This window comes from Pteronotus mesoamericanus, unplaced genomic scaffold (assembly GCF_021234165.1).
Source record: "Pteronotus mesoamericanus isolate MK-2021 breed Mesoamerican mustached bat unplaced genomic scaffold, CSHL_Meso_final contig_2, whole genome shotgun sequence".
NCBI classification, from domain to species: Eukaryota; Metazoa; Chordata; class Mammalia; order Chiroptera; family Mormoopidae; genus Pteronotus; species Pteronotus mesoamericanus.
The window spans coordinates 15,266,497-15,292,277 of record NW_026555084.1 but is presented as its reverse complement, the minus strand read 5'-3'; the positions used below and the strand labels follow the sequence as shown (position 1 = coordinate 15,292,277).

Genomic DNA, 25,781 nt, shown 5'->3' with positions numbered 1-25,781 from the left:
ACCGTTAGGGACACAATCTCCAAACGGTGGGGGTCCAGAGCAGAGCCGGGTAGTGAGGGGACGCTGGGTTTCCGGACGGGTGGGGCGCCCTCTGGACTTGGGCTGGGAGCCCACCTGCAAGAGCTGAATCTCAGGAAAGTTCCTGTGTCTGAAGTCTCCCAGGGCCTTCTGGTCATACCAGGCAGAAAGTTGTCCCTTGGAGCCCTTCCGCCTCTTAACTGTCTACTACTTGTCTGTGGCTTTTTTCAACAAACAGAAGAGGCCCCAGACTTTTCCCAGGAGGTCAGAGCTCCTCATTAGAATTAGACTATGTCATTTTCATCGTTTTTATGTTTGATTTTTCTCAGCCTCCCAGAAGCTCTGTGATTTTGTGTTTTAAAGAGAACTTTCAGGCTCCAGTAACATTTTCAATGCCTATTCTCTTTACCCAGCAACTCTGTGTCCGTGTATTTATCCCATGGGGCAAAAACACTTATGTAAATATGCAAATATACACACACTTCACAAACAGTGGCCATTCCAGTGTAAGTTATAACTTCAAAACACTAAACATCCATCAATAGGGGACTGGTTGAATATTCGATGGCACGGGCATGCTTTTATATTACGTGCGGCGCTCAAAATGAATGGACGCCTGTAGGAGTCAACGATCTGTGTGTCCACGATGTATTGTAGAGTAAAAAACAAGATGCAAAATGGCAGTGGTAATTTTGCTTAGAATTATAGTTTTGTCTCTATATACATAGCTATAGAGACAGAGTACAAATATTAGTGTGAATGGAAGGGGAGGGGGGCCCTAGAAGAATGCAACTAAACGATGAACAGCAAGAGGTAGGATGTCTATGAGATAAATTCCTACACACAGAGATGCTGAGTAAAGAAGATAAGCGTTTGAAATGTTACTGGAGCCTCAGAAAGAGGTACACAAAGACTTTCTCTTTCTATATTATATATTATGGAAATGGATATTTTGAATACAGGCAAATGTTGCGTAAATGTTTTACAGAAGTAATTTTTAATTACTAAGTTGCTGAATAAGAAACTGAAATAAAAGAGGACTTTTAGAGACAGAGTCCTATTTCAAAGAAGGGACAGGAACACAGCATCTTAAGGCACCTTATCAGCTGAGGATCAGGGCCCCAGGAGCGATAGTTTCTTTCAGCCTTTCCCTCTTTTTCCAGGAACAAGGACCCTGGCAGTGAACAGGGTGGCGGAAGAACAGTGTAGTCCAAGTGGCTCATCTGTCTGGGAGGAAAATTCCAGCTCACCCGTTCCCTCGGGCCTGCTTGAGGTTGGGAGTCAGGAGCCCGCCTGGGCACCCTGGGCGGCTGTGGGCCCTCCACCCGACTGCGTAGCTTCCCCCCTACCCCCCGCCCCCAGCACTTTCCTGCTCTGTCTCTTGGGGACACAGTATCAGAAGGGTCTGGAGTCAGGAGACGGGTGGGGACCCAGGCTTCCCCACTCCTTGGCCCTATAACCTTGGCTGGGTGCTCTACCTCCCTGAGTAATGACGTGGGAGTTGGCCAGGCCCAGGCCCCTGTCCCATCCCTGTCATACCAACCAGATGACCTTGGGAAGTCGCTTTACAACCTCCCTAAACTGGTTTCTCCCCTGTAATATGAGAGTAAGAGCAGTGCCTGGCTCGGGGGGCCAAGGGGAAGGTCAAATGAGAAAATGTGCAGGAAACAACAGGACAACCCTGGCACATAGTAACTGCTCAATAAGTGGCCATCGCGTTTTATCATGCTTTATCTCTTTATAGTACCATGAGCTCCTTTCACCGCAGGGGAACTTGAGGCCTGCCGTGGTGTGACCCACCCCGGGTCCAGCACGGGGCAGGCCTGAGGTGGGGGCAGCGAGGCCTCCTGACCCAGATGGGCGCATTTCCCAAGGGTGAGGATAATCCCCGTCTGGAATGTGGTTGTTTATTCTCTTTACAGGGCAGATCCGAGTACTGGCTTATTCCTCTCCTACCACAGCCAGGAGGTAGAGGGTCATGGGCTCTGGATGTTCTCTGCAGCCAGGACTCCGGGAGGGCAGGCCTGGGGTGCTGGGCCCTGCCTCGGCCGGGGTTTCCCCTGGCCTGGCTCAGCTGCTCCTGAGTTGGCGGCCGGGCCTCTGAGTCAGCGCTGCCCAACACTCTGCTCCTCTCCCCGCGAGGCAGACACAGCCCCCAACTCGGCGAGGCAGTCCAGGGAGTGGCTCCGAAACAAGGCACCCCTCCCCCAGAAACAAGCTGAGATCCCCCTTCTTCCGCTCAGAGAGAGCAAGGAATGGCCAAAGTATGACAAACCTTGTTCCACCTCAGATGACCTATCCCAAAGGGCAGGCAGCTCCCGTCTGGGCCCAGGACGCCTGCCCTTGGCCTGCTGCCCTGGTGTCTCCGTGGCCCAAGGCCCCACGCTACTGCCAGGGTCCCACAGGTCCAGGCCGGGCAGTGGAGCCCACGGCCAGTGCGGAGCTGGCCAGCCCGCCGCGGGACCCTGGCTCACGCCGGCCCCACACACTGAACTCCTTCAGCCGTGAGAGGCGGGGGCTGCCAGGCCTGCGCCCCTCCGCCCGGCTTGGCAAGACCGCCCTCAGAGCCATGGCCAGAACCTTTCCCTCCCCGGCCTCGCCCTGGCCATTTGCCTCCAGCACCTCTCCTTGTTCCTCTTCCTCTCTCCATCGCCCTCTCTCCTCACTTCTTCCTGCTCTCTGCCCCTTGGGTGTTCTGTCTGTCCTCCGCCTCCTGGGCCACTACTCACCGGGGCCTGGCTCTGGGCTTCCGTGGACGCCTCTCGTGAGCTGCAGCAGACTCAATCTGGCCCACGGGCAGAGTGGACAGGGAGGGCGGGGTGGGGGGCAGCTTAATAGCCAAAGCCAAAGCACATGGCGGAGTGGGGTGGGGTGGGGTGGCAGGAGGGGCCCAGGCTCCTGAGCCTGTGACTGGTGCTCCCCACCCCCGGGCCAGGCACCTGCAGAACCGAAGAACCTCCCTGTTTCCCAACTTCGAGAACTGAAGCCCAGTGTCTAGGCCACCCAGCTACTAGCAAGGGGGCGGGGGCCGTGAAAATCACCATCTTACAGATGGAAATCAGGCTCAGTGCTGAAGGGACCTGTGTGGGGACCCTGAGGCCAGGATGAGTCCCATCGGCCCCACTCCGCTCCTGCCACCGACCAGGCACAGGGGCCCAAACCCATCAGAGACCACAGAAGTCTGTGAGAAGCACCAGGTTTAATATTAAAATCTTTCCCTTAAAAAAGGTACACAGATAGGAAATTTTGATGGCATATAAAATAGCACTTCTGTTGTATAAATGTGAGTTAATGTGAGTCCTAAAAATACTTGTAAACCTAGGTGATTACATCTTTGGTACCGTAGTGAGAACCTAGTCCCTCTCCTCAACCAGGCTTCGGGGGTCCTGGGGCAGAGAGGTGCCACCCAGCACAGGGGACGGGTGCCCAGGGGGGCTCATCCTCCCTCACCCCCGTTCCAGCCCTCCCCCTGCCCGCAGTCTGGGCCACAGCCCTCACTCCCTCAGCACCTCAGTGCCTGCTGAGCTGGGTGGCTGGTGGAGACAGTGTGCTGGGTGAGCCTGCGCAGGGACAAAGCCAGGCCCCGTGGGCAGCTGGCAGGTGAAAAGGCAGCGCTCAGAGTACCCACCTCTTGCACCCCTTTCTCAGGTTCCCCATCCGAGGCTTCTTGTCATTTCCAGGGCCCCGCAGGGGCCTTCACTGTCCACTGTCTGCAGCATAGACCTGGGCGGCAGGCGTTGGTATGGTGGGTGCACCAGCTGCTCTGATTTGCTCGTCTGCCTCCTTGGCCCCAGATAGCTCCCGAGGTCATTGCGGGTGCTGGAAGGGCTCCCGGGGTCTTCCTGTGTCCCTGAGGCAGCTGCTTGGGGCTTTCTAGAGTAAGACTGTCACTTCATGTCAAGGCCTGGGCAGCTGGCCTTTTGGGACTTGCCAGCGGCCTGGGGAAGGGGCACAGTTCCTGAATGCCCGGAGTATGATATGTGGCCTGGAACCTCCCCAACTCCAGCTCACCCCCAGGATGCAGGGTTGGGGTGTTTGGCTTTACTTTATCTGGGCACGTGTGCAACCGCAGGAATATTCTAGAATGTTAGTGCTGGCAGGGCACCAGAATTCAATGAGCTCAACCCACTCATTTCTTAACAGGGAAAACGGATGCACAGAGGGCAAGCGGTTCCTGCCAGGTCTCTCAGTGGGTCCGGAGCACATACAGTCCACAAGCTGGCCCGCATGTGTGGACACTTCGCACGGCACATCCACGCACTCCTCACAGACATGGGGCCGTCTGGCCCCGGAGCCTCTGGTGGGTGGAATAAGACTGGCAGTGATGAGGAAAAAGACCCCAGGACTCATGGAGCCGGGAAGACATGGACACAGGCACGTGTTATGGGGAGACGGGCCCCGCGTGCCTGGGGCAGGGCTGTAGGCCCGGATGCCCGGGACTGGGCTCGGCCCCTGGCATCGATGAAGCACGGGCGGCCCAGACCAGCTCGGGCCTGGGGGAGCAAAGACTGACATAGGGGAGAGGAGCAACGCTGCCCAAGGCCAGGCCCCGGCTCAGCCGGGAGCCAGGGATACCCGGGCCCCTTCCCCAGCTTTTGGGCAGAGGAAGTACAAGGAGAGAGCTGCAGCTCCCTGAGGGGTAGCCGGCTGAACAAGAAACAGTTCGCTTACCACCTCACAAACCTAGAGAATCTCCCCGGGGATTCCAAGCTCCCCACCTGTCAGCCAGGGGGAGAATCCCAGATTGTGGGCCACCAAGCCCAACGTTCCCGTCTCACAGATGGGGCAACTGAGTCCTTTGGGAGAACCCTGGCTCCAAGTCACACAGCCTCGCCAGAGGCAGAGGGCTGGTCATGGCCCCTGCGGTCCTCTTGCCTCCTCAGCCAGCCCCAGGGGTTGGGGTGCGACAAGGCAGGGGCCCAAGCCTTCCAGAGGGGGCAGCCGATGGGAGCAGCCCGGCTGATGGGCAGCTGGGCAGGGCAGGCCAGGAGACGTGGGGTGCTGGGAGGTAGAGGGGAAGCTCCAGGCAGGGCAGGGTGGGGGCCAGCCCCTACAGGAAGCTGTCCTCTGCCTCAGCCCGGGGCCCGGGGCCACTCGAATCCGGCAGCCACCCTGGCTCTGCCTCGGGCTGCACGGGAGACTCAAGCTGGCACTCTGGCTCTGGTTCCTCTTGGGGGTCCAGGGGGCTGTCACAGGAGATGGTCGAGGAGGTGTTGACTTCATTCAGGGTAGAGCTAGAGGGAGAAGACACGCGAGTGAGAGGCTGGGAGGGACCCACAGTAACGTAACAGCAGCGTTAATCAGGCGCTCTGTGTGTGCCCGACCTCGCATCCTCTGGCTCATTTAATCCTTGTAAAGACGAGGCAAGGCAGGCCTCATGAGCAAGGTGCAGCCCAGAGAGGTTACATCCCTGTCCCGCACCACACAGCGGGTGAGTATAGGGGCTGAGGCTTCACAGCAGATCCGGAGGCTCCGAAGCTTACTCCTCACCCACCAGTGTCTCCTCCTCCTGCGCTCCTGAGGGTGTATATTATCCCATTTCATCGTCACAACAACCTCCAAACTGAAGCGCTCTGTTGTGTTTACGTTAGAGATGAGGAAACTGAAGTTTAGAGAGAGGAACTTGTCTGAGGGCACAAACCAGGGCCAGCACTCACGCCCTACGCTGTCTGAGCCCTGAGCGTAACGCCTCTGTGCACAGCCTTCCTGGAGCCTCGGAATATTGGCTGCTCACACAGCGCGGGGAGGGCCTTCCGGGGGGGCCTCCTAAGTCCCACGCGCACTCCCAGTCAGTGCACAGATAGTGAAGGCGCCTGGCGGGCCTCACAGCTGAGCTGGAGCTGGAATCTCAAGGGGGCTCCTGCCACTTCACCGCTTGGGCTGGGTCTTGTTTTAGGCGGTGGGTCTGGCCTCATGGGGAACCATTCTCTCCTGCTGAGGCGGGGGGCAGGGGGGCCTGTCTGAACATCAAGTCCAGGCAACAGCTGGGACTTCCACCAAAGCGCTCCCCAGCCTCTAACTTCACCACATCCCAAGGCAAAGAGAAGCATGGATGTCCTTCCCAGTCTGGATTCTGGCCTGAGCTCCTGGAGGCACCTCTGCCCCCTGCAACCTTGTCTGCTCCCTGGGGCCCCAAGGCGTGGTACACAGGCCCGGGGCTGGCGATGACCCACAGTAGCACATGGGGTGCTGGGGTGCTAATTGGGTTTCTTCCTCTTCTCCCAGAGAGGAGGGTGAGCAGTGGCCTACGAAGGCTCCTTTATAGGAAACAGCTATTGTACATTGCAGATAAGTCCTAGCCCATCCTTTCTCTTACTGCCCTGCCCTTTCCCCTTGAGGGCATCGGCGGTCAAATGAATTCGATTCTCTCTTCTCTTCACCAGCAGGAATAAGTGCTCACTCTAGGTAATTTACTTCTAAGGCAAGTCACACGCACGCACAGGCACATGGTGCACACTTGCACGCCCTGGCTACCTGGCAAGGCTTGGCGAACCCTCCAGCGGGCCCTCGTCAGCAGCCTCGGGTTTGGGGTCGGGCAGGGGGATGATGTAGTCGTTGTCGCACTCGTTGGGCTGCACAGCAGTATAGAGGACTGAGCTGGTGTCCAGAGGGGACCGGAGGCCGTGGAAGCCAGGCAAGCGGGCTTGGGACCGAAGGACAGCGGGATGGTCGCTCCTCAGAAACTCCTCATCCACCTGCTGGTACCTCTGCTCCGAGGGGCAGAGAGCACCCGAGAAACAGGGAGGGCCAGATTAGAGGAGACTTTAGGGATCATCCAGTGGTCAGATTCTGACCCAGCCCCTCGAGTCCTGTGTAAATTAGGCAACTGGTGCTCAGAGAGGAAGGCCAACAGCCCAAAGCCACACGGCCGAGCTGCCCTCCCACCTGGCACCTCACGAGACAAGGGGAGCCTAGGGCCACCCAGAGAGGGGCCAGTGAGTGGACCAGCATCTGACACCCTAACACCTGGCCCACTCCAGACGACAGGTGCGGAATCCCATTCTGCCTCAACCCCGTTCAGTGGGGGCCTCGGTATCCCTCACTACTGAATGGTGACAACTCCGCTCCATCTCATTGGTCCCTGAGCTGGGAGCAGACCTGGGTGGGAGCAGGGTTAGGAGCAGGCCTAGGGAAAGGGCTGGGTCTGTGCCAGCAGAGACGAACACTTCCCCCACCCCCCGGCTCTGCTGTGTGCAGCGAGGGTGTTGGGGCCCAGCTGGCTCCAGTTTGCCTCGTCGGAGCCTAGAAGGGGCCCATGTGATCAGGCCATTAGCAGACATTGAGCCTGGGGAAGTTCAAACCTCTGAAGGGGACCCAAGATTAAACCCATCTGCTTCCATGTGAGAATTCACTTCAAAACTCTCTGTGCTGCTAAAATAAACTGAGCTCCCAGCTCCAGCCCACCCCTTACTAACTAGTACCAGCAAAGAAACAGAGGCCCAGAGAGAGTCCAGGGTGGGCCTTCAAACACCGACAGGCCCCGCAGAGCCTTGTACCCAGTGTCTGACTTCTGGACCAGAACTCGCCGTTTCCCTCCCCCACCCTGCCCCAACATACCTTTTTGTAACCCTCACCCAGCAGTCTCTCGAGAAGCAGCACCAGCTGGGAGAAGGGAGGGCGAATCTCAAACTTCTCTTCCCAGCACTTCTGCATGATCTCGTAGCTGCAGACAGGCACATGGAGGTCAGTGCCTGTGACACAGGGCACAGGGGGATGGGGACTGCCCCCCAGTGCAGAGCAAGGCGAGCAATGGAAGGACTGCGGAAGGGAGGTGGATAGGTGCCGTTTCCCCATGATCACACTCGGATGTCCCCTTGGGGAGCCCTCCCTCCACCCCCAGTTCAGTGGGTCCAGGGGAGGACCACTCCTGAGTGAGCACCTGACCCAGGTCTGGCCAGTAGGAGTTTGCATCCCCTCAGCTCAGTGGCTGGTTCTGGATGATCATGTGACCCCAGTGAGCCCATGACAGTCAGCTCTGCGCCTTTCGCTGGAACTGTGGTGAAAGCAGCCAGGACGCAGTCGCCACGGGGCAGTGCCAGGCTGAGCGTGAGGACGGCACAGAGGAAAGCAACGCCCGGGGCAGAAGCAGAGATTGCCGACGAATCAGCCACACACTTAGAGCCAGCCCTGCCTAGATTTTTACAGGTCTCTGAACTAATAAATCTGTTGTTGGCTTGGGCTGGTAAAGCTGGCTATGGGTCGTTTGCACCCGAAAACTCCTCCCAAAGGCGCCACTCACATCTCGTCGGAGGCGTGGGCAGGCTGGGCCATGCGGTAACCCCGCTTGATGGCGTTGTAAAACTGCTCGTTCATGGGCAGCTCTGGGTAAGGGGTGCCACCTGTCGGGGGCAAGGACAAGAGAAGAGATACACAGGCTTGGGGCGTTGAAGAAGTGGTGAGAAACCCTCACGCCAGGGCTGGGTTGAGGGGGCAGTGGCCTTGGAATTGGGAGATGCGGGCTCCTTCACGGCTCTCAACATACTGCAACCCTCTCCCCCGCTCCTCCCAAATTAGAGACCTAAAGGTGTCACCGTCCAAACCCCTCAGTACTCAGATGGGAGGTAAAGAGTCCCAGAGAGGGCAGGAGACTTGCCAAGGACACACAGCAGTATGAAAGCAGAACAGCTGGGACTTGAACCAGAGCCCCGATGGCTGTCCCAGAGTCTGTTCACAGCCCTGACAGGCTGGAAGTGTGAGAGGTGTGGGTGGCCGCCGGGCCAGGCCACTGAGGACTGTGGGAAGAAGGCAGCATACCCAGGGTGAAGATCTCCCAGAGCAGGATCCCAAAGGACCACACGTCGCTCAGGGTGGTGTAGAGGCTGTTGAAGATGCTCTCAGGGGCCATCCATTTCAGTGGCAGGAAGGTCTGTGGAGGGGGCGGCCTGGGTGTGAGGGGGGCTGAGCCCCACTCTGCATCCGGGCAGGATGAGGGGAGACCGGGCTGTTCCCAGCCCCGACTCTTTCTCACTCACTAGCCCCTGGGGGCCTACTTTTGCGGGCACATGGTCCCATGCCCATCGCAGCGCTGGCCAGGGAACCAGGAGGCTGAGTTTCTTTTCCCACAAGCCAGGGGCATGGTAACCCCAGGGTCTGAGGCCCCTACATAACAAGCTGCCCGTCCTGACCCCAGCAGATGCCCCTGACTGAGTTGGCAGAGGGGAGCGGGAGCCAGGGACGTGCCAAGGTGCCACCCAGCTCCGGTCATGGCTGCCTTAGAGCTCTGTGGCCTAGCGTCCCTCCAGCTCTGGGGTTCACTGTCCCAGTGTGGAAAGTGGGGACATGAATGGGAGGCAGGACGGTCATATTTTAACCAGACACTGCCTGCCATCTACTCAACTATCTTAGCCTGTCACCTTGGCTTCTTCCTCTGCCTCCTGCCACCGTTTGGGACAACACATTTGACCTGCTTCTCCTCAAACTCCCAGGGACCCATTACAGCTGCTCCCTTGCCCCTGACATTTCTAGTAAATTTGAGCCCGCAGCTCACCCCCACATGCCTTAGCATCCCTGCCACCTGCCATCCCGTGCCCAGCTGGTGGCTCCCTTCCTGTCCCTGCACACGTGGCGAGGCAGGCAGAGCCCGCCATTGCTGGGCAGGTCAGACCACAAGGAGCCCTGTTCTGGTCTTATCTCCCGTGAGTCCCAGTCCTGCGCACCAGGAGGGCCGGAGGCACACGGGGTGGGGGAAGGTACTCACGCTGCCTTTGGAGATGTAGTTAGAGTCCCGCATGATGTCACGAGCAAGGCCGAAGTCACAGATCTTGACCAGCTTGCCCTCACAGATGAGCACATTCCTGGCTGCCAGGTCTCGGTGGACACACTGGGGGCGGGGTGGGGAGAGAGGGGAGCTGAGGCCTTGGGGACACTGGTTGGGAAAGGCCCCCCGTGTCAAGTGCTTTGGGAAATGTGCATCACCGTCCAGGTGTGAGGGGCCACGCAGGTGAGAGGGGCCACGTGGTGTGAGGGAACTCACTGTCCTCGCCCACCAGAGGGGACGAAGGCAGTGTGTGGAGCTGTGTACGTGGAGGACCCTCACTGGCTGGGTGACCCACCTCCCCATGACCTCGACTGCCCACTGTGACCACACGTACATTCTTGGAGGCCAGGAACTCCATGCCGTTGGCCACCTGGTAGCTGAAACCCACAAGATCCGTGTAGCTAAGCACTGGGGACTCGTTGATCAAAGTCGCTCGACAGGTCCTTTCAGGAGCTGGAGGAGAGCAGAAGGTCACCCACCATCATGTTGGTCATGGCCCATAGGACCTTCGCTTTTCGGCTCCCGGAGGCCAAATGTCCAAGACGGAGGCCTACCGATCCTCTAAGTCTCCTCCGAAAGGAAAACAATTTCCAAATATCTGGATGAACCCTCTCCTACTTTATCAGAGCCTTCACTGTCCAGAAAAACTTGTAGCATTTGGCCAGGATCACCCTTGCTCAGCCTGGCCTGCCTGTTTTTCAGGGACTGGGTCAGCCTGGAGCCTTCTCCGAGCAGACCACTCTTCCCCCAGGGCCCAGGAAGCCAGGCCCTCCCTCACCCCAACTTCCCCTCCGTGCGGGCTGTGCGCACACCTCTGGACCCAGAAACCGGGGTTCCTATGGGGGCTGCACCACACAGCAGCTTTGGGCAGGCGGCAACTCTGTTTCTGCATCTATGAAATGGGCACAAGGCCACCTTCCCCGCAAGCTTGTTGTCCAGCTGGGTGCGTGAAAGGCTCTGAAAAGAATGTGTCACTGCACAGGAATGAGGGCCATACAGGTGAGAGGACGCTGCACCCACCGGAGGGGACGTAGTTATCGTAAGGAGCCATGTAGTTGGAGGACTCGAGGTCTGCATACTTGATGTCTCCTTTCATGTCCAACATGGGCACGTAGTCCACTGACTCATCCTTGTTCATGTCCATGTAGCCACCGTCACTGTCCCCAGGCAGGGACATGTGGCTGAGGGTGAGAAGAATGTCACGGAAGGAGAGGTCACAGGCTTTCCCTTCTTTTCCCCCTCCTGCCCCTCTGCTCACCCTGGGGCCTGCAAGCCCCTGTCGCTCTGGTATTTCTGCTCTCCCTCACTGATTCATCTTCTTCCAGTTTGTCACTGTCATGTGAATGACCTCGGAGAGAGCCCTTTCAACCAACCTGGGGAGCCCTGAGCGGGGTCCTGGGGCTGCCAAGATAACCTGAGACCCAGTGTGCGTCCTCAGAGAGCTCAGGTCAAGGGGCAGTTACATCACCCCAAGACAAAGGTCACAGGAAGGGTGTGTACAAAGGAGCCTTTCTGCGGCCACCGCAGCCCCATGCAGCCCTGGTGCCCCACCAGGGCCTGGCCCCAGCCCAGAGCGGGCGGCAAGTTGCCCTAAAGCCTCTGCCCGCAGCCTTAGCTCCCCGGAGAGCTGCGGGGCTGCACCCACATGTCTCCGCAGCGGGGAAAAAGACTGGCAGAGAATGGAGCAAAGTGTTGGGGAGGACAAGGATGGGTTTTACTGTCTTTTCATGCTTTTCTGATGTTACTATTCTCTCTGCAGTAAATACATACTGCTTTTGTAATCAGCAAAAAAACCCAGATGTTATTTTCGGAAAAGAAGAAGAAAGGGGCTATGTTGACCTCAGGGTACTGCAGAGGTTGCTGTATAGCGGGCGTGAGAGCTACAGTGAGGAGAGAAGCATAGAGTCAGGCCTGGGACCAGAGAGCTCCAAGTGCTCACTGTGGAACAGGGAAACAGGGACCAAGTGAGGAATGAAGGGATCGCGCAGACGGGAGAGCTTAGCACAGGGCCTGCCACACTGCAGACAGCCGGTAGGTGGCAGCCGATCCCACCATTATCATGAGCGGTTTGTCTTGCCCTGTGGGGTGGGCCAAGCCTCGGGTCTTGAACTGACTTGTAAAACAGAGCCACTCTACCCTCCCTTGCCTCCGCTTCCGGTACTGGACAAGGACGGAGCAAGCAGGTGCTCCGAGGGGCTCCCTAAGGATTCAGATCACACCTCCCTCCAGGTACCTGGGCAGCGGGACCCCGACGGGCAGGGCGTTGCTGTAGAGCTCGGCGCTGGGCCGGCGGCGCTTGTCGGAGTAGTGCTGCAGGAAGGTGTGCTTGTTGCGGTGCAGGTAGTCCACCAGGTCGCCGTAGCGGCAGTACTCGGTGATGATGTAGATGGGCCCTGCGGAGGGACAAGCTCAGGGACAGTCCCCCGGGAGGCCTCGAGCTTCCTTCCCATCAGGGCCGTGAGGCTAATGACGGGCTGCACGTGGCAGAGGCAGCTCGGTATAATGGCAAAGAGGCTTTGGCTCCCTGCAATCGTAGGTTCTTTGCCTGCCTCTGTGACCATGAGCAAGATATTATTAGTTTCCCTGAGCCTTGCATTCCCCACCTGTTAAATGGGGCTAATAACATCCACCGCAAAGGGCTGTCATGGGCTGTTCATGGGATAATGCCTTTATCAGCTCCGCTCAGTTTGGGGTACCTAACAACCACACAGTGTTAGCTGTTGTTAATAGGTGTTCAAACTAAAGCTTATTTCGGAGCCCAGTATATAAAGTAAACAGTGGCAATTATTTATTTTCACGTTACGGCTTGAGTGTGGTTGGCAGGGCAGTAATATGGGTGTAACAATTTATACTTTTAATTTGAACATTTCACGTAAAGTGTTCTTTGGTGTGCTTGAGTGTGATATTGTTATGTTACAGAATTACATGCTTATGATTTTGTAATAAAGAGTTTGTAATAGAAAAGGGATGTTATTTGTGCTGGACCCTATACCATACATTGACTTAAAGTCAATCAGTGGGAACTTGAAGATATTAATAAAAACAAAAATTGTGAAATGGGGCAATCGCTGCAAACATAAATTGCCTTGGGTGTGCAATATACTTCTGTATTTTGCTTTGGTTGCCTAATACTGAGGAAAATCCCAAACCTCACAATAAGCAGCTGTAAATGGCAATTTTTTTTTTCAGCCTTACAGCCTAACTTGCAATCAGAGTTTCAAATAAACACGCTTGGTCAGAAAGACTTTATTCTATGATCTGAGTGAAGGCAGCTCCCAGTTAGCAGGCTGGTGGTCTCCAATAGTGAGGACATAACTCATCTCAGTGTCGCATAAGCTGTCATTTATTACAGTTGTTAAAATAGATCATATTAAGAAAAAAAAACAGACACAGGCAACAGTATGGTGATTACCAGAGGGAAAGGGAGGTGGGGGAAGAAGAAGGCAAAGCGGGGCAAATGGTGACGGAAGGAGCCTTGGCTTTGGGTGGTGGCGCACGATGCAGTATGCCAATGCTGCGTTACGGAGTCGCACACTTGAAACCTGTTTGGTTTCATTAAGCAATAAATACAATTCAAAAACCTATCATGAAAATGGTCAATGTCAGAGGCTGCCTTGACTTGGAAGCCACTGGCACTGGCGACCCAGAGGGCAGGGAAGCCCATACCCACCCAGCTCTGTTCAGCGAGGCTGTTGGGCAGGATGGGCGCAGACCCTCCCACTGGAGTGTCTTGCTGTCCCTGAACTGAGGAAGGGGACAGGGGCCCAGCCCTGGCCACTGGCATTTCCCAGAGTCCTCTGGGCCAGTGGGTTTGTACCTCCTTTGGTGCAGGCTCCCAGCAGGTTGACCACGTTCAGGTGGGGCCCAAGGTGACTCATGATCTTCAGCTCCGACATGAGGGCTTGCTTCTCGCTGCTTCGGGCTGTGGCTGAGGGAGAGAGGGGCCTCAGGCCTGGCCCCATCACTGAGGCCCGGTGGAGGCCCCCCTGGAGCCTGTCCTGGCTCTGCCCCAGTTTGTGGCCAAGGGTGGTGAGGGCCCACATGCAGGGGGAGGGGAGAGAGGATGGGAGGAAGGAGGAGGGGACAGGGTGCAGGGTGGGGAGGGGGCTGTCAGAGGAGGAGGCAGGTGAGAAAGCCTCTTTCCCAGAGCAGGTCAGGTGTGGGGCTGGCTGCTGGACGACTGTACTCCTGTGCCCAGCGAATCCGAGCCAGGCCTGGCCTGCTCTGGGAGCACTTGGCTGTGTGGGGAGGGGGAGGGGAGAGGTTGGGGGCTCTCCCAGAACTCACATTTCAGCATCTTGACAGCCACTTTCATCGTGGCCTGAGAATGGCTGAGGCCGTGAGCCGTGGCCTCCACCACCTGCCCAAAGGCCCCGGAGCCGAGAGTACGTCCTGGGGTAGAGATGGTCCCTCAGCTCCTGGTCCACCAGGAAGCTGCCTCCGCCCTCTCTGAAATCAGCCTACACATCCCTCAACCACCCTGGACTTCAGGTGTCTCCTCCAATGAGGCTCCTAAAATCACGGTCCTCCCTGGTGTCTCATCTAAGTGCTGAGCCATCTGCACTTAGATGCTTTCTGAGCCATCTTAGTCCCTGGAAGCCCTCCTCCCTCCCCAGAGGAGGGCACAGCTCCTCTGCTCCCCTCAGCCTCCCAGCTAGACTAAGCGCAGGCTTGGGGCTCGGCCTGTCCTCGGTTAAGGCTTCCCCTCTCATCACAAAGGGGTCCCATCTCACACAGTAACGGGATCATAAGACCTCAATGCTGGATGATCCCTGGGGGACTGTCTTATCTCCACACTACAGAGGGGTAGCCTGGGGGCCAGAGAAGGCAATACATGGGCCCTAAGTCTCAAAGCTAGTCATGGCAAAGCTGGGACCAGACCTCAGATAATCCTCCCAGCCCCCTCAAGCCCACACACTGCCCTGTGAGGTCTCCCCGGACTGACCAAGCACGAGCTGGTCCCGCGGCAGCTCCCAGGTGGAGTCATAGGGCAGCTGCATAGGGTCCACGTAGATGTACTCATGGCCATCGGAGCTCACGGATTCAATCACCTTCCATCGGATCTCATAGCGGGGCTTCTGCAGGACCAAGATCAGGGATGGGGCCATCAGTAGGGGTCTTGAGGCCCACTAGGTCCAGGCCTTTATGAAACAGATGGGGCAGGAGACCCAGAGTCCCAGACAGGGGCAGGGGCATAATGAAGTCACACAGTAAGTTCTCGATAGAGCCAAGGCCTTCATGAGTTCAGCAGGAACAGATGCCAAGAGGCCCCAGGTAGGGAGTGGCTGGGGAGCAGCTGACGGCTAAGGGCCCAGCTCATCAAAACCTCCTCCCCAGCTTCTCCTAGAGCTTTAGCTGCTCCCCAGATGGGAACAGAGGAGCACCCAGCCCCAGAAAGTGACACAAGGCAGGGGCACTCTGCTGGATGTGGACAGCCCTCTCCATGCGGGGCCAATCACAGCAGGAATCTCAGGAAGATGTGACCGTAGGATGGCGAAACCATGGCGTGCTTGGAATCACTGGACTGGAATCTTAGAAAGATAGACCACGGGGTGCTACAGTGCTAATTCAGGAATCTTAAAATGTCACAAGCACAGAATGGAGAAACCTCAGAAGAGAACATGGAAATTACAGATGAACAGGGTTAGAATGGAAGTTAGTAGACTACAAGAGTCTCTGTGGGTAAGAGTTGGAAGAATCCTGGGGCCCACATGGTGCTCCAGGAAGGTCCCGCACCCCGTGTCTGGGAAGGGCAGGAGTGACATCAGAGCAGGACCCGGACAGGAGAGCAGTGCAGGCAGGGTACCCTAAGCCTGGGTCAGGCTGCTGGGGACAGAGGGGGCTCAGACAGCCAACATCACTCAATTGTCATGCCCCTGAGCTCCGCGGTGGGCCCCAGGCAGAGCCAGACCCTGCAGGATCCAAGGACAGTGGCGGGGCGGGGGGCGGGGGACAGGGGTCGACACAAGACAATGATGTGCTGATGTGCAGGCCTGTCTCCATTAGGGCGGGGCTTACCTTCTGCCAGAGCATGATGAGGATGATGAGGGAGATGATCGTGAGCACCACCAAGGCCAGGATGGCTGAGATCACCACCACCTTGAAGGGCAGGGCTGCAGGCAGAAACAAGAGCTGACTGGGAGCCAACACGGCACTGGGCAGCTGCCTTCCTCATCCCACCTCTGGCACCACAAATCCCTGCCCGCCCATCCTGCCCAGAATAGAAGGCCCCTCCCACTCCCCTCCACAGCCTATAATGTCAGACCCTCAGCCTCTCCTTCTGGGCCACACCTTCAGCCTCTCCTGTAAATGCCCTTCAGTAACTACCCCCCACCCTGCCCCCACTCAGGTCACTGTTGGCCTCCTTATCCCTCCAACTCTAACAGGGCTTCATGTGGCTGTCTGCCGTAGCTCCAGACCAGGGGCAAGCTCCTGGCGCCCAGGCTGTGGCTCACCTCCCCTCTCCTAGCTTGCAGACATGCACCATGCACAGGCATCGTATTTGCATCATTTGTACACTTGTCTGGGGATTGTGCACCCACATGTACATGCACAGACATACACTCATGGGTTTACACATGTATCTGAGGATTGTGCGTTATTACATGGCTTACAAACCTACACTTGCCAGGTTTACACCCATGCCCAAGGATCAGGCAAGCTCATGTACATGGCTAAGGACATACACATATTGTACACACACAGGCATAAGGAAACAGTGATATCCATAGCCGTGGTTTATAGACATGTACTTGTGGATGTACACGTGTGCCAATATTGTGTTGTTGCGTAAGTGTGGTGGAGCATACTCTGGCGGGTTTCACAAGGCTCCCGAATGCCCATGGGCATGCTGGCTCTGGCCTCCTGAGGACACACAAGCCCAGTCACAAGCATGGCAGCCTCGAGGTGGGGCTGAGGGGTCATCGGGGGCCACTAAGGCTTGATGACTTACACTGTGGCACCAGGATGACCTCCTGCACGTCAAGGCTCAGCACGTTGCGCAGTGTGCAGCGTACAGACAGCGGCTGATCCACACGGTGTAGGCGCAGTGTGCTCACCACCTCGAACTCCTGCTCCTCCGCCCAGTACGTCACGTTAGTCTCCAGCTGGCTCTCCTCCTCAGAACTGTTCCCCAGCGGCGTGGGCGGAAGCTCGCGCGGACACCTGCCCAGTGAACCAGCCTGGTCAGCTTCCAGTCCCTTGCCCTTTGCAGGCGGGGAAACTGAGGCCAAAAGCAGGCAGCTCCAAGAGGTTGTGGTGCAAGGAGAGATTAGGAGCCTCTAGTCCGCTACTTCCCCACCGCCTGGTCCTGAGTTGGTTCTCCTGCTGTCTCCCAACTGACCGGCAAGGGGAGCTCCTACCCCACAATTGAGAAGCCTGATAAGAAAAATCCATTCCCTTGGTACGACCCCGAGTCAAGGTAAGGAAAAGTGGCAATTTAGGTCATGTAGGGCACCTCCACGAACACACGTCTCCTAGGATGTGACTTTAGCCTGGAACACTGTGCCCAGAGGAAGGGGCTGGACTAGATGACCTTCAATGGGTCCTTCCAGCCAACACTGGGAGACTGGGGCAGGTGTTCTGCTCACCTTTTGAGGTCCCGGCAAGTAGACCAGGTGAGATGCGGCTGAGGCATGCCCCGGCCGCGACAGCGGACAGTCTGCTCCCCATCGGCAGGATGGCTCTCGCTCAGCTCCAGCACCCGGGCAGGCACTGCACAGAGAAAGCATGGGGCCCAGAGGAAGGAAGGTCAGAAAAGACAGCTAGTGAGTGAGAAAGACCCTCAGAGAAGGAGGGCGTGGCCTAGAGCCTCCCCTCGAGGCGGAGAGGGGAGCTGCAGTCTGCAGGTGAACATTAAATACCAGGAATCACCGTGTGAAAACTGGCGGATTCCCCTTGTGGGTACTTCAAAGGGGAGGCCTCAGCAGGGTGCTAGTCTGTCCTTAACACCTCTCTGAGGCTTGCTAATCTCCCCTTTTAACAAAGCGAGGGCAGGCCTCAGGATCAGGGCCCTGGGAAGGCAAGCGCATGGAGCTGGAATGTAACAGCATTGTTTTGTTGTCTTGGAGTTTATTCAAGTGCATTATACTTATGACATGTACAGTGATTCTCCATCTACAACTGAGAGGTTAAATTCTCTTTCAAAATAAATTTTTAGAAAGTCTATTGGCAAAACATGAAGTCACTATCATGATGTTCTACTCAAAACCCTTCAGTGACTTCATTTCAGTCACAGTAAAAGCCAAAGTCCACACAGAAGCCCACGAGGACCTACGCAGTCTGTCTCCACCCACCCAGCCCCTAACTGCCCTGCCCCAGCTCTGGCCTCATCTCCCCCCACTCTCCCTGTCACGCTGTTCGGCCACTCAGTCCCTTCTGCCATTTCTCCCGTCTTTACGCTGCCTGGGTCGCCCTTTCCCCAAACAGCCACGTGACTAATGCCCTCGCCTTCTTCCAGTCTTCCCGAAGCTGCCCCCTCAGTGAGGCCAGCCCCACCACTGCTATTTAAAAGTGCAACCCTCACTGCCCCTGCCCTCAGAACTCTCAACCCTCCCCCACCCCACCCCACCCCAGAGCTTTTCCTTTTCCCTTCCCTGCACTTGTTACCTTCTAACCTTCTACACAGCTGGCTGGGGATTTTGCCCCTACCGTTGAGTATTTGTCTTTCGGCACTAGGATTCAAGATGCACTAAGGCAGGGCCTCAGGAACCGTGAGCAGACCGACATGCTGTGGCCGTTCAGTAAACATCTATTTAATTAGTGGTGTGGTTTAAGTGGTATGTGAGAAGGAAAAATCGTGACATTGGCACTGGAATGACTGAGGTTTCGGAAACACTAGTCTAGCCCAATGGCCACCTTGTACAGCTGGGGAAACTGAGGCCAGGACAGTGTATGCACAGAGCAGTGGGTCAGCGTTGGAGTTCACACTAGAACCCAGTCTGCTGAGTCCTGGGCCTCCTCTCCTGTTCCTCCTGTGGGTGGGTGGACCATGTAGGATGGGAGAGCAAGTGGGGGTGGGAGGTGGGAGGAAGGAAAGCAGGGCAGAGGGCCCCTCACCGTTGATTTGCAGCTGGAAGGAGACCTGGAGCTCGTCATCCTCATTGGAGGCCGTCATGGTGTAGAACCCAGCCTCGGCCACCTTCACCCGCACCAGCGTCAGTTCTGACACGTACCTGGGGGCAGGCCGGGCCGGGGGACCCAGCTGTCAGCTGGAAGAACTCTCACGGCCCTCCCCACCCTCGCTGTACAGACGAAAAGCAAGGCCCAGGGAGGGCGAGGGGCTTGCCAAGGCCACACAGGTGTCAGTAGCAGAGCCGGGACTCACACGCATAGGTTTAGTCTCCTGAGTCCCCCCACCTATACACAAGCAGCTCCACTGAGCCCAGAGGGAGGGTTAGGAGGAAGGGGGGTGGGGACGAAGGGATAGCACCATTTCCCCCTCATCCAAATCTCTTCTCCTTCATAAGGGCCTGACACTCCTTTATCCTAACATACGGCACCTCAGGGCTACCACCCACGCACACGTGGCGGTGGCCTGCCTGGTACCCTGTTCCCCACTCATCCCGCTTTCCTGCTGCCTCCCGATGGCTCCAGCCATCACAAGGACCATTAAACATCCTGGTGGTCATCTAACCAGTGTCTGGTTTCCCCACTAAACAGGAAGCTCTAGGAGGCATGGAACCGTGTGCTCTTTTCTCTGCAGCATCCCCGGGGCCTGGCACAGCACCTGGCAGGGCGCCCGACACGTAGAGAGCTCTCGGGAAACAGAGGCCTAGGTTTGTGGAGTAGCTAAAGGCTGTAGGCTGCTGGGTGGCTGCAGACCATAACTTCAAGAATGGGGTGGGCAGGCAGCTGCTCACCAAGTCTCAGACACATTGCGCGTGGACAGGACGATCTCGCCGGCGCTGGAGTCGCCCAGAGTGCGGTTGTCCTTGAACCACTTGACAGTAGGTGGAGGGTAGGCCTCGAACACCACCTTCAGTGTCCGGCTCCGGTGCAGTTCGGCGGACTGTACAGCGTCCAGATCCCTCAGCAAGCGCACATAGCCACTCTCTGCAAGAGGCGACTGTCAGGGGCAGGGCTACGCCCCGGCACCGGTGGAACAGTGCCTCGTTGGGCGGGGCTTCTGGAGGCCTGGCATTAGGCTTTAGGAACTACCGCATCTGGGGTTGAAGTTGGGGCTGGGGGTGGGGTTGGAACTGGGCCGAATTTGGAGCTGACATTGGTTTGGAGGCCAGGTTTGAGACTGAGGCTGGAACTGTAGTTCTCACTGGACGTGTTCTGGCCCAGGATTGTGGCTAAGATGAGTTACAGCCTGGATGAATTTGGGGATGGGGCTGCCTGAGCCTGGGATAAAGGCTGGGATTAGAAATTGGGTTGGGGCCTGGGTTCTGGCTAGGGGAAAAGTCCAGATGGGATTAAGGTTGGATTTGGGGTTGGCCCTGTGTTTGGGTTTTGGTTTCTCCTGGAAATGCAGCCCTAGCTGGCAGTGTGGCTGGAGGTGTGGACTGCAGTGTGGCTGACGGCATCCTGGGGCTGTGACGGGGGGCAGTTCCGGCTCCCAAAGGGGGCTGGGGCTGAGCCCAAGGCACGCACCAACCACGGTGACATTGATGGCTTTTTCATCCTGATGGTCATACAGACTCTCTGATACATTGCAGATGTAGGTCCCTGAGTCGCCCAGCTCGGCACTGGGGATGTGCAGGGTGGAGCGTATGTGGAAGGGGATATCAAAGTCGGTCTCTGGCTCCACTCGCCGCCCGCTCTGTAGGGACAGGTGAGGCAAGTCCCCCAACTCAGGAAGCATCCAGGAAGTCAGGCTGCCAGTCAAGGTGACCACCCCTGCCTGGCCCTTACTCCAGCCCCTGTCCCTGCATTACCTCCTCGCGGGGGTACAGCCACTCGAAGTTGACCACCTCGTTCCCAGTCACCATGCACGTGATGGTGATGTTCTCGCCCTGGCGGACGACAGTCTGCACTGCACTCATGGAGACATTGATGGATGACGCTGGTGGAGAGAGACTGGCTTAGGGCTGAGGAAGTCGCCACCAGCTCCCAGCACTTCCATTTGGGGCTGGGGTCAGGGTCCAGAGAGGGAAGGGATGACTGCTGTGGAAGATTCATTTATTCAACAAGTATTTACGAAATATCTACTCTATGCCGAGTACTATTCTAAGCACTGGGGCTTGAGTGGTAAACACAGCAGACAAAAGTCCTGTCCACGTGGAGCTGGCCTTCCAGAAGGGGTAACAGTTTGGAAATCAAAGCACTCTCCACGCACCTAAGTACAGGGGAACTGCATTGAGCGTAACTGTGTACCAGGTCCCCTCTCTCTTCAGGTGTACGTGGTCTTTACCATAATCCCATGAGGTAGGCAGTCATTATTCCCATTTTACAGAAGAAGAAGCAGGCTGAGAAAGGGTGTGTGTCTTGTGCCAAGTCACTGAGGCAGGAAGTGGAAGAGCTGAGATTCAAACCCAACTGGCTCCAAAGCCTGTCTCTTTGCCCGCCGCCACGTACAGCCCCGCCCCGCCACTAACGCATCCTGTGACCTTGGGCAAATCCCATCCTCTCTCTGAGCCTCGGTTTCCTCATCCGTAAAATAGAGAAACATGACCTGCCTCCCAAGGCTGCAATGGCAATTCAGAGACAGGTGGAGCTGCACCTCGGTAGACTAGAAAGGGCTAGCGCTCTGTGAACGGTCATACTTGCCTCTGCTGAGCATCAGGCCAGAAAGGGGGCTCACCCTGGAGGCTGTAGACATAGTAGGGCTCGGAATCCACCTCCCTGTCCCCGATGGTGGTTTTGCAGACATAGGTCTTGTCCTCAAACGTCCCAGAGAAGCCATGTTGGTGGTCATAGGGGACGGGCAGTGGATCATCCACTTTCTTCTCATGCAGCGTCACCACCAGTTGTGGATCCGTCACTCGGCATGGAATTGTGATCTCCGTTTCCTCCGTGAGAAAGATGAATAATTCCTCGGAGGGGATAGGGAGAAAGCCCATGGTGGGATCTGCCGGGTGTGAGGGACAAAAATGAGGGTTAGGGGAGCTGGGTTTCCGGCTCTCCCCTGAGTTGCTGTGTGACCTTCAGCAGGCCTCTTCCCCTTTCTGGCCTTCAGTCTTCCCATGACAGAATAAGGATGCTCTCAGGGAGTCCCGTCTAGCTTTAACATTTGATATGAGTGGCACCAGGGTGGGAAAGCCACAAGTTGAAGGGCAGCTGATACCTGGAGCTTGGAGAATGGGACAGATGGGATGGAGTGGCCAAGAGGGAGCATATTGGAACCAGCTGAGAATGCAGAGATCTTGGGAGCCAGGCATGGGGTGGGCTGGCAGGGAGCAGACAGATATTCACACCAAGGGGTGGGAGTGAGCATACTCCTGGGCTGGGCCGGGCTGGATTCCTTGATTCGTCTGCATTTCTGAGCTGCCTGTGTTCTACCATGTCACTAAAGCACACTCTGAGCTTCCCCAGATGCCCGCAGTTGAGAAGGGGAGCAAAGGGGGTGAGCACAGGCTGGGGGCCTTACCTGGCACAAAGATGTAGAGCCTTTGTTGTTCGTCAGCCTCTAGCTCATGAGAGTTATTATAGGTGCACAGGTATTCTCCTGTGTCTATCCCAGTGACATTGGTCAAAGTCAGGACGCTGGAGTAATTGCCATCCGGGGTCATGGCCGTTTCTTGCGGGGGCTTCTTGGACATTCGTTTCCACACCACCGGGTCTGAACCCGAGCAGGTCAGAACCAAGGTGCTGGAGACATTGAGGACAAGCTCTGGCCCCGGAGGTGTGATGACCAGACCTGGGGATGTCTGTGGTCCCAGCCACAGCAGCAGGGGCAGCAACAGCACCTGGCCTTTGGGGAGGAGGCATCAGATGTCAGAGCACGGAGCCTCCACACCTCTCCCCACGCGGCCTGCCCGCTCAGCGCCCAGCCCCCGGGCCTGCTGGCGCCGTGCCTCAGACCCCAGCCTTGGAGCCCTTGAGCGGGCCGCGCGCAGGCCGCGGGCATGTTCTCACGAATGCGTCAGGAAATCCTCGGGAAGCAATTCCCAGCCTCCAGTTCCTGCATTATTTCCCAGGTCACTTTCTGAGCCTCGTCCCTACAGCTGCCCCAAGCTGCCCAGGTTCTGCCCAGAGCCCAGAGGTGGCGCTGTTTGGGGACAGGGGGGCAAGGTAGATCAGAGTAGGGCACCCTGAGGCAGGAGAGAGGCTGAGGCCCCTGGGACTCAAAGGAACTGCGGTTGGGGGTTGTCACATGATTGGTTCCACTTCCCCTGCTGATATCTCCTGGAGAAAAATTCTGTAAGCCACGCTCCCCCACCCCACCCCCGACTGGTAGGTGCTCTGCCAAGCCAATCAGCCATCCTCAGGTAAACTGTTGCCTGGTCATCGCTTGCCAATAACCATTGATTGCCTGGTCAGCTGCCGTGAACAGCAGAGTACGTGTACCAGGCAGGAGTGAGGGAAGAGTGTGCTGAGATACCCAGCCAGCACTTGGGAGGTCACAGCCAGTGGGGGATCCAGGCAGGGGTGGGGAGTCCCAGACTGGAAGCAGACCAGCCAGACTGATACCAGCGAGTGCTGAGGAGGGATGGGAGGCTGGAGTGGCTCTTAATGAGTGGGGTGGGGACAACTGGTGAGGGGGCATGGGGTGTGGAAGGCCAAGCTAAGGATATGAGCTGATGGCTCTGGGCAGGCAGGGAATCCACTGAGGTTTGTGAGCTGATACGTGGGCAGTGGGAGGCGGCCTTCTCTGAGACCCACAGGAAAGGCAGGAAATTGAGGCTGGAGAGCCATAGCAGTGCCCCTGGACTCCCAGGCCCTGGTGCTAGCATGCGCCAGCCCTGCCAACTCCAGGGTCCTGCACAGTGGCTCCCCAGGGCTCCCTACCCATGCCCCAGCCTACCTACCTTTGAGGACAGGAGCTCGCATGGCACTCAGAAGCAGCATGGTGTCCTGCAGAATTAAACAGGGGACAGTCAGGGCCCAGAGTGGGCAGAGGTAGTGCAAGGACCCATCTTCGCACCTGGGTCCTGCAGAGTAAGCCCCAGCCTGGGCCACCCAACCTTGGAGCTCCTGGGGCTGAAGTCAAAGGCTGCCTACCTGTGTCCAATCGCCAAGAGGGCCCTCATGCCCACAGGCCCTTTCCCGCTGCATTAGGCTCAGCCTCAAGGAGCCTGGACCCTTCTTTGGCCTCTACCTCTCTGGTGACCCTGGCTGAGCCCCCGCCTCTCTCTGGGCCTTAGTTTCTCTGCATGTACAGCAAAACAGAGACCTTGGGCGGGGATGGTGTCCAGGGGCCTGCCAACTCTAAGAGCCTGTCCTCCGGGTGACAGTTCCAATACCAGGCTCTTATCTGCCAGGACAAATATTTGGGAAAGTGTGATGAAAGGCCTGGAGGAGGAGGAGGAGGGGGTAAGCCAGACCCAGAGAACTCCCACAGCTCCACAAGCACAACAGGAAGTAGAGGCGGCTGTGGGAAGGGAAGCGGGGGAGTCAGGGCTGTGGAATGTGGGGGGGCACCCCCACGGCTGGCCCCCTTCACTCAGTTCTGAGCTGCACAGGGAGGCCTAGGGAAGAGGGGCCAGGGGCTGGGCCCTGGGGAGGCCCCACAGTGCAGCAAGCCTTGGAAGTTCCGTGGAGACCACTGAGTCAGGGCCCCCCAGGCTATCCCTCCTGTCCAGGTGGGGAAACTGAGGCTCTGAGAGGAAAAGAAGCCTGCCCAACGTTACTCAGCCTACTTCGTCCGAGAGAGAGACACCTGGGCTGACAGAGGTAGAGAGAGACAAAGACACAGAGAGATGGAGAGAGAGGACACACAGCAGTGGAGACAGAGAGAGACAGGGGCAGGGACACTCACTGAAAGACAGACTGCACTGGGTGAGTCTTTGTCCTATCCCTGCCTGTGGCCGCCCCGTCCAAGGATCCCAAATAGCTACCAACAGCCAGGCAGCCAGGGTCTGCCCCGCGGCAGGGACGGGAAGGGGACCAGAAGTGGATGGGAGTCACGAAGCAAGAAATGTGGGCAGTAACCATGTGACAAGGCAACAAGGAGCCTCTCGGTGCTGTGGGTCTGCTGACTTTGCTGAGTGGCTGCCCAGCCTGGCCTGCTCCTCAGGCCACACCCAAGTCACCCCCACTGCACCCCAACCTCACCCTTTTTAGTTTCCAGTGTGAGGCTGGCGTCCTGGTCTGAGCCCCAGCAGGCCTACGTTCTGTGCCATCGCCACCTCTGGGCCTCGATTTCCAGCTCTCAAAATGGGATGCTGCCGAGTGCGCTGCTCGCAGCGCTGCTTTTGCGCATTGCTGGCACACAGGGAGGGCTCCTGGCCTGTGGACCCGCAGTCTCGGTTCCGCCCAGTGCCCCCGCAAGCTCTCTGAGTGAACCTGCTCTTCTCCTTTTTCTTCGTCCCATCCTTTCAGACCAGCCTGCTTGAGGGTCCCCTACTTTCTCCCCTCTCCCAGTTGCTCCAGCCTGCAAGTCCAGCTCTTCTGATGCACCCCTCCCTCTCCTACCCGTCCTGCCCCAGCCCCTCCAGCTGGATGCCAGGCCTCCTCCAGCAGGAGGGAGTAGCCCCACCGTGGAGCCAGCAGCCCCCACAGAGGCCCATCTGCCCCTTGGTGGGTGCCCCTCTGACTCCCCCCTTCCTGCCAGAGATCTCAGCCAAAGAAAATCATTAGCAGCCGAGGCTGGGGGAGGGGGTCATTTCAGCCTCCTTGCCCCTCCCCTCTCAGCCTCCCTGGCTGGCCGCACTGTTTATTATTCTAAAGGAGGAATTCAGTCGGCTGGCCTGGAGATGGGAGGTCACCGTGACTGGGGCTGGCCTGGCTCTGGGAGGCTGGGCTGTGTGGGCTGGGCCCCCTGGGCAGGAGCAGCCCCTGACCCTGGCTCCTCTCCCGCTGGGCCGGGGGCTGGGGGTGGCTTGGAGTCTCGGAGGCTCTCCGCTGGGAGGGGTCTCTTTGAACAGGCAGCAGAGGCCCAGAGATGGACAGAATCATGGCC

At 57.5% G+C, this 25,781-nt stretch overlaps 1 protein-coding gene across 2 annotated transcripts; it reads right to left on the bottom strand.

Moving 5' to 3' along the window:
• Positions 1–3,238: 3,238 nt before the first annotated feature.
• Positions 3,239–24,199, bottom strand: PDGFRB (platelet derived growth factor receptor beta). 2 transcript variants are annotated; one of them, XM_054568184.1, is made up of 23 exons: positions 23,882–24,199; positions 23,689–23,734; positions 22,308–22,631; positions 21,522–21,788; positions 20,656–20,783; positions 20,372–20,540; positions 19,636–19,828; positions 18,833–18,948; positions 17,365–17,488; positions 16,728–16,939; positions 15,794–15,888; positions 14,721–14,853; positions 14,063–14,167; positions 13,593–13,703; positions 12,009–12,168; positions 10,796–10,956; positions 10,110–10,228; positions 9,716–9,838; positions 8,773–8,884; positions 8,258–8,357; positions 7,576–7,681; positions 6,493–6,725; positions 3,239–5,252 (listed from the first exon to the last, which is right to left on the bottom strand). In XM_054568184.1, the coding sequence occupies exons 1-23, from the start codon at positions 23,933–23,935 to the stop codon at positions 5,069–5,071; spliced, it is 3,375 nt and encodes a 1,124-aa protein (XP_054424159.1). In that variant the 5' UTR covers positions 23,936–24,199; the 3' UTR covers positions 3,239–5,068. The 2 variants fall into 2 exon arrangements, with proteins under 2 accessions (XP_054424159.1, XP_054424160.1); XM_054568185.1 differs by lacking the exons at positions 22,308–22,631; positions 23,689–23,734; positions 23,882–24,199 and having other exon boundaries at positions 21,488–21,635.
• Positions 24,200–25,781: the final 1,582 nt, after the last annotated feature.

Coding starts and splice junctions, on each gene's coding strand:
- PDGFRB (XM_054568184.1), bottom strand. CDS start 23,935: ATGCAGCGGGAAAGGGCCTGTGGGCATGAGGGCCCTCTTGGCGATTGG. Junction 13,704..14,062: donor GGCTGTCAAGATGCTGAAAT/GTGAGTTCTGGG, acceptor TCTCTCCCTCAG/CCACAGCCCGAAGCAGCGAG. Junction 7,682..8,257: donor GCCCACGCCTCCGACGAGAT/GTGAGTGGCGCC, acceptor GCCTGTCTGCAG/CTACGAGATCATGCAGAAGT.